General features: G+C 39.0%; 1 protein-coding gene across 1 annotated transcript; it reads right to left on the bottom strand.

Annotated features, from left to right (window-relative positions):
* Positions 1-2,986: 2,986 nt before the first annotated feature.
* Positions 2,987-6,484, bottom strand: gcgb (glucagon b). The gene is made up of 4 exons (XM_015607062.3): positions 5,306-6,484; positions 5,046-5,148; positions 4,700-4,846; positions 2,987-3,297 (listed from the first exon to the last, which is right to left on the bottom strand). Exons 2-4 carry the CDS (start codon positions 5,138-5,140, stop codon positions 3,177-3,179), a joined length of 363 nt encoding a protein of 120 aa, XP_015462548.1. The 5' UTR covers positions 5,141-5,148; positions 5,306-6,484; the 3' UTR covers positions 2,987-3,176.
* Positions 6,485-7,936: the final 1,452 nt, after the last annotated feature.

A 7,936-nucleotide genomic window follows, 5' to 3' on the forward strand; every position in this document is an offset into this window, starting at 1 on the left:
TCTCTCTCTCTGTCTCTCTGTCTCTCTCTCTCTCTCTCTCTCTGTGTAGCTGTTCTTAAAAATAATTTGAATTAAATAATAGTTCTATGCTTCTATGTTACAGTGTTAATTAACATAATTCTGATCATGTTTCGCTCATTCAAACAGCCCGAAAACAGTCAGTTTATGGGGCGGAGCGGAGCGGCTCGGACTCGGGCTCGGGCTCATAATGACAGTTTATGGTTGGGTCGGGCTTGGGCAGAACGTGCACGGGCTCGGGCTGGTTCGGGTCGGGTCGGATTTTTTGGGCCCGATCTAACCTCTACCTCTCTCTACTCAGGCCCTGGATAGTCAGGTCCACTTCCCGCCCCACTACCACGCCCATGTGGAGTGCTAAAGACTCCAGCCCAGATAAAAGAAGGTTGATGAACAAACTTGCAGAACAGTAGATCTCAAAGCAAGAAAAACACACAGCACAAGAAAACGAGTGGAAAACGAGTGCGAAACGGAAACAGGTTGAAAATAAAAAACGGGTGCAAATGAAAACGGGAGGAAAACGAAAACGGGTGCAAAATGAAAACGGCTGCAAAACGAAAACGGGTGGAAAACGAAAACGGCTGCAAAACGGGTGCAAAATGAAAACGGGTGGAAAACGAAAACGGGTGCAAAATGAAAACGGGTGCAAAACGAAAACGGGCGGAAAACGAAAACGGGTGCAAAATGAAAACGGGTGCAAAATGAAAACGGGCGGAAAACGAAAACGGGTGGAAAATGAAAACGGGTGCAAAAAGGAAACGGGCGGAAAACGAAAACGGGTGCAAAATGAAAACGGGCGGAAAACGAAAACGGGTGCAAAACGAAAACGGGCGGAAAACGAAAACGGGTGGAAAACAAAAACGGTTGAAACAGAGATCACGCAAAGTGTAAGCGAGGTAGACAACAGGTAGGGAGAAGACAAAGGCTATCCTGGGAAGCAAGACAAACACACTGGAGAGAAGCATGAGGAGGAGCCAGGGAGAGAGATGCAAAATAACTGACATCATTTATACAGAAACACTAACTTGCACAGAATTCACCATATGTTTCCCAGCAGTAGGAGAAAACCGGAGTAAAACTGAGCGCCACCCTGTGGAAACTCCTCCAGACACAGATAAAGGTTTTTGATCTTGTCTGTGTGTGGACTCTTCTGATTCCTTACACTGTTCTGCAGATGATGTAGTCTGTGCTGTATAATGGTCAAAAAAAATTCTAAAACTGCAGTTAAGCATTTGTTAAAAAGAGCCCACTCTGCAGACCGTCTGTCTGTGGAATACCAATCCATTTTCTTTCCTTACTAAGCTATCTTTTCTCCTAGGAGCTCCTCAGGGACCGCAGTTACAAAAAAACAAAATAATGGCAAGGCATTTCTCCTGTGCAAGTTTTGCAATCACTCTGAAAGAAAATGTGTGTTCTTCCACAAAACCTTTGTGCGGGAATGCAACATTTTAGAATGCCATATCATTGACTTTTTATTTTTTCTGACCCCAGCCCCTCAGAGACTTCACTCTGCTCTCTCAAACCCTCTAGTAATTTCCCACAGTGCACGTGAACATACATCTCAAAGCACCAACATTTATTTTATTTTTTACTAACTCAGAAAATGATCAGCAGGTGACATCAGACATTAAGGAAGCATGCTAAGATTAAGCCCATACCCAATAATTCTTTAAATCAGTGTTTTGTATTTGTTTTGCTGTTTACTGTGTGCTGCACTTTATTTGTGTTAGTTTTGGTTTGTTAGATTATTTTTTGTTACATTGTTTATAGGAATATAATTGTACTATTTAGTTATAATCATTATTATATTGTTACATTTATAATATATTATATGTTGAAAAAGGGTCTTAGTTTGTTACTGTTTATGAAATAGACAAACATTTATAGATGTTTTTGTTTCTACTGAATGCATGAAATCTTCATTACAAAAGGTAAAAAAGAAAAAAAAATCACGGACTAAAAATTATATTGTTTTATTATTTTAGTAGCAGTAGTGGTGATGGTGGTGGTAGTAGTAGTAGTACTTTTAAGGTTATTTTTAAAATACACTTGATCTTAGACTAATTATATATTTTTCTGTATGGTTTCTGGAGATCAAGAAAGTATTTATAGCATAAAAAAGGCAAGTAAATGCCTTGTTTCCTTTTTATTCCTCAGCAGATGGTCTAAAGTGTCAGCTGACAGCTCTGAGAGAGGCTTGCTCCCCAAGGTCCCTATTCTATCTCTCCTCTCTCTCTCTCTTCCGCTTTCTTTCTGTCTGTCTCTCTCTATCACAGGACATTCAGAGACATGCTGTCTGATCACTCAGCCTTCACATCTCTCACTGACTGACATCTCTGCTCACTGAGCTTCTCATAATTCTGCATTCTTAGCGTCATGTTACAAATGGTGTAATAGACTGACATGACTCGACCTGAGGTAGAGCTGTCACTCTGAGCCACTCAGGAGAAATCAGATTGTACACTAGTACCCACTGGACAGAGAAGTGTAATTCTTTGGAAAAAATTGCTATACATTTGGTTCAGCTGGGTTAACCAAACAGTCAGAAAACTACCAGCATATAGGGTGCACAGTGTATAGAAAGCAATAAATGTGCATTTTATTACTGTATGTTACATTCTCATAGTGGGACTAGTGGTAGGAATACACGTCCTACTCTAAGTGCAAGTTTTACTGTGTATTTAATGTGCTAGCAATACTAAACATTCCTTGCAGCATTACTTTGATGAACAATGCAGTTTTAAAAAATCATATTTCTTTATAGATAACTACTTTATAAATAACCTCAGTTTCAGTGTTTTGTTTATGAAATCAAAAGTTTAAGCATTTAAATGATATGTCTAAATGTCAAAATCTCTTATGACATGAGCCAATACATTGTTTTACTGTATATGTGTATCAGGTTTGTGAATCATCTTAAGATACAAATGAAACACTTAAAACACAAGACACACCAAACTCAGTCCAGAAGTCACAGTGCTTTAGCAAATATTTATTTTTGGAAAATGACACGACAGTTCTTTATAAAACATGATATAGTGGAATATGATGTTTGAGCAGGACTAGCAAAGTGTCTTTCTCTCTTCCCCCCTCCCATTTTCTCCTGAATGAAAGGCATGAAGTGTTTCTCTCTCTCTCGCTCTTGCTGAATGGAGCTTTTTTTAATCTCTTCTGCCTCTCCCTGTTTTAAGCCAGGAGACAAATTCTTTGGCTGCCTGGTCCTGCAGGTAGGAGCTCACATCACTGGTGTAGGTGCCGTCTGCATGCCGTCTTGTTTGGGAGCTAATTAAATAGAAGCATTAAAAGCATTAGTGTATATTCATCAAAAGACTATTACAACATTCAAAATACATTCATACATAACTGGCATAGTTATAACATTTTTTAAAATAATTTTTAAATATATAGTTTTATAACTATGTTTTAAAATGTTCACATTTTTTTTTACTTTCTTAAACAGAAAAACTAAACCCAGTAATTGACAATTGAGTGTCAAGTGTGCTTTAGCATCAAAAGCTCAAAACTGTGCAGGAATCTAAAATCTGGAATTGCCAACATTATCCTACAATTTTGCTCCATCTTTTGGAACTAGAAATACTGGCGTACAACACATTAACAAAAGTCAAAATGAGCTTCTATCAGTTATAACACTATTAAAGTAATATTAAAGGAAAAATTGGTTTCTGGAACAATCAAAGCTAGAAAACGACTGTAAAAATGGTATTTATCTACCACCCTTGCTACCAGAAGATTGCAGTGATTTCATTTTTATTTTCTTCCAGGTATAAACGGCATTTGCCAGTGCTTCTGCTTTTTCATTTAACCAATACTAAAAATAATAGAATAATAAAAAAAATCAATAAGTAGTGTATTCTCATTCTTAAATGTTCTAGTAAAAATATACCAGATGGTGTACAACACATTAACACAAGTCAAAATGAGTGTCTACAAGTTTTAACACTATTAAAGTAATAATAAAGAAAGTTATTTTTTGTGGAAGAAGAAATGCCAGTAAATGTCTGGAAAAGTTGTAATTCCCTAGCAGCCTTGCTGCCAGAAAATTGCATTTTTTTCTTCCGGGTATGAATGGCATTTGCCAGTGATGCTGCTTTTTTTATTTAACCAATACTAAAAATAATAGATCTTAAAAACTTTTAACTTGACAATGAATGACAGTGTATTCTTATTCTTCAATTTTCTAGTGAATATAGATAATATTACAGATGGTGTACAACACATTAACACACAAGTTAAAATTAGCTTCTACAAGTTTCAACACTTTTACAGCAATAATAAAGAAAAGAATAGTAAGTTCCTGAAAGCAGAAATTCCAGAAAATGTCTGTAAAAAGTTGTAATTATTTAGCACCCTTGCTGCCAGAAAATTGCACTTTTTTATTTTTTTAATTTCTTCCAGGTATAAAATGGCATTTGCCAGTGATGCTGTTTTTTTTAATCAACCAATAGTAAAAACTTTTTATTTGGCAGATTTTGGCAGAAGTAGTTTAGTTCATCTTTCTAGTGAAAATAATACAGATATTACAAAAAACACTGTACAAATTAGTGGGCAATTAAAAATCTTTTTTTTACAGTATATATTCACAGCAAAAGAAAAAATCCTTTTCATGTAAAGTAAAAATAATTTTGCTAACAAACTTTTAACTCATTAAAAATAAAAGACATACCCACTCCTCTTTGAGTTCATCAGCCACTGTACGAAGTCCTGGGCTCTTCTTGTCTCCAGATATTTGCTGTAGTCATTTGAGAATGTTCCTTCTGAGTGCCTCTTCATATTCAGTGGATCGTGGAATAGCGTATCCTCTAAAGTCACGCTGAAAAAAAAAATAAAAACAGTAAACCCTCAATTAAACAACAATTAAATAACTAACTGTGGAAAAACACATACAGCAATAGTGGACCATTGTCTTCTATACCCGATCCAAAAATATGTTTTGACAGTCAGATGTTTAGTGATTTTTTAGCTCATTTTAAAAGAGAAGGAACTTGTTAAAGGATATAAACTTCTCTTACCTGGAATTTTCCTCTGTGTCTTGAGTGGGAATCTGCCAGCTGTTCTGCACAGTGATGAGGAGTAAGAGTCCAGCCAAAGTGTAAATGCTCTTCATTCTGTTATCTGAAAAATAAATCTTGATATATGAATATATATTTCTAATTAAGCACATGCCTGTTCATCATATGCACACAGCTGTTAATAATGTCAGGAGCTTCATTCAAAGACTGAGCAAGCTGTGTGTTTCTGATCAAGTCTGGAGTCTTGATGCTGGTCTCACCTGTAGGCTGGTTTCTTCTTTTTTAGAGGACGGGATCAGAGAGGAAGTGAGAGAGTGTGCTGGTGTCCACTGGCTTCTTATCTGGCTCCCAGGAGTGCCTTCCTGGTCCCTGCCTGCTACAATGAGCCTTATATACAGAAAAGCATTCATGGACAAGCAGCCCCAGGTGACTTACACACACACGCACACACACGCACGCATACACACTCACTCGTTACTCTCAATCCATTAGACAAGACTCTGTTTCAATGCACTGGACATATTTGCAGTGTGACTTTGTTTAAAAGAGAGATGTTGCCATATCCTGGTAAAGTTAAAAGCCCAGAATAGAGTCTAAACATGATGCCATCCTGTCAAACACAGTGATTCATTTCAGCTTTCAGTACCGGGGCTGTTTTCCGCTGAGGTCAGGGATGCTAAATGACTGGAAGACAGGATTCTTTTTTGGGTTTGGTGGGCTTTTGTTTAGTATTATATAAGAATTTAAATATTTAGTATTATAGAGCATTAATTACATTTTCTAGATGTATAGCAAATCTGCCAGTGCTGATCAGTGTTGGGATTTGGGATCACCTGTGTATAGAAAATTGCCCATGAGGTTAGGGGTGCAAGATCATTTTATAGGGATGTAAAATAGTACATCTTTATCCCTATCTGGATTAGTCTCTTAGGTGGTCCGGGGGTAATTTTCACTTTTTAATGAAGGAGCTACTGTAAAGGTGCTTACACACTGCACGCAGTAGGTGCGGTGCGGTACGCTGACCCCCATAGGATTCGATTGTTTCTAGAGGATTGATCTAGGTACGTTCACACTGCAGCGACGCGAAGCGTTTTTCGCTCCGCCTCCCACTGTTTTCTATGGAGAGCCGCGGCAGTGTCACGCAGAGGACTCTGGGAGCGGTAGCAGCGCGAACTAAGCGAAGCGAGCGGCAAAAAGTTGAGATATTTTCAAGGTGCGCTGACCCCCATAGGATTCAACTGTTTCTATAGCGTGCTGCCGCAGAGCAGAACGCGGCGCTTCCCCGCCCATAACCACGCCTCTACCGCACTACCGCTGACCGCTGTCAAAGTTCAACATGGTTCAACTTTGACCTCGCGGCAAAAAACACATGACGTGAACTCTCGTCTCGCGCCCAGGTAAAATCTGTAGTCCAACCAACAATAAACACGAGCGAGTGACTAATAATAATAATACATCACTTCCCTACACTCATACAGAGATAACAGGAGGAAAAGCAGAATCAGCGCTTTAGTCTGACGCTGAGAAACAGGTACAGATCTACATAGACTGTAGAGGTTTTAGAAAACCCCGTCTGTTATTAGCAGGAGACGCTCGGCGTCAGCAGCAGCACAACGCAACCTAAACTGACCAGCATCTAGTAGAGCGGCGGCATTCCGCGTTCGGTGTGTAAGCACCTTTATGCAAATGAGAAGCGAGTTTCGCTAGGCGGAAGCAAATCAGAGCCACACACACCACAGGCTGAACTACAGTGTGAGTAAACGGAGGAGAAGCAGATTACAGCTTTTTAGGGCTTTTTTGTGCTCTACGTTACCTCTCTGTATGATTACAGACACGGAGGACCAGCTGGTACTGAGCTGGATGTTTTAGCAGGGTTCACCGGGCTATAAAAGAATAACAGCGTCTCATTCTAACACAGCTCTGAAACTACAACTCTACACATTCTTGCTGGTGGCAGATAAACTTTGCTCCCGCTTCGTTCCGCTCTGCTCGCCGCTCAACTAGACGCTGGTCAGTTGTAGTTGCGTTGTGCTGCTGCTGACGCCGAGCGTCTCCTGCTGATAATAGGCGGGGTTTTCTAAAACTCGTCACCTCTGCGACCTGTGTTTGTAGTTTTAAGTCTCTACAGCATTATGTAGATCTGAGTCTGTTTCTCACCGTCAGAATAATAGCTCTTTCTCCTGTCATCTCCATATGGGTGTTGAGAAGTGATGTACAGCTGAGGATGTTCACTAATCGTTATTATTAGTAGTGATGTCAAACTCGAAACGCGGAATCGAACTGAATCGGTTCATTTGAATCACGGTGTTCCGAAGTCCGTATCAAAAGGGGAAAGCCACGTGACTGTTCCTAAAACTGGTTTCGTTACGTCACGCAGTTTCGAAACGTTTCGAATCTTTTCGCGCGATTTAGTCTGCGCTTAAATTCAAGCAGCTGGTCTGAGATCAGAATGCTTGGTCTCATATCTGCCCAGAGGAAAAGACCCTATGGATTACTGGCTCAGACACTCTGCCGTCTTTCCTCATTTGTTTCAGTTAACAAAAAATATCTCTCAATTCCAGCAACCCAGCAGTCCAAGCACTGTGGAACAGATCCTGTTTATTAATAAAAACAACTGATTACTTGTAATTTTAATAAATAAAGTATTACACAAGCATTTCCCTACCTTGCAATGTAAAATGAATAATGTCAGCTATATAAATCCGCTGACTGTGTATCATAATGAAAAATACATCTTAATGACATCATTAAAACAACCCTGTTCTCTGCAAAATGATATGTTTTCATGACTCAAATTTATTTAGGGACAAAACATGCTATGAGGGAATATTTCTTAAATTTTTCATAAAAAACACATCACTTTGTTTCTGTTAAGAAAAAGTTGTGGATTT

The sequence above is a fragment of the Astyanax mexicanus genome, chromosome 11 (assembly GCF_023375975.1).
Source record: "Astyanax mexicanus isolate ESR-SI-001 chromosome 11, AstMex3_surface, whole genome shotgun sequence".
Classification (NCBI taxonomy): domain Eukaryota; kingdom Metazoa; phylum Chordata; class Actinopteri; order Characiformes; family Acestrorhamphidae; genus Astyanax; species Astyanax mexicanus.

Coding starts and splice junctions, on each gene's coding strand:
- gcgb (XM_015607062.3), bottom strand. CDS start 5,140: ATGAAGAGCATTTACACTTTGGCTGGACTCTTACTCCTCATCACTGTG. Junction 4,847..5,045: donor GACACAGAGGAAAATTCCAG/GTAAGAGAAGTT, acceptor TTTTTTTTTCAG/CGTGACTTTAGAGGATACGC. Junction 3,298..4,699: donor ATGAACTCAAAGAGGAGTGG/GTATGTCTTTTA, acceptor CTATTTAATTAG/CTCCCAAACAAGACGGCATG.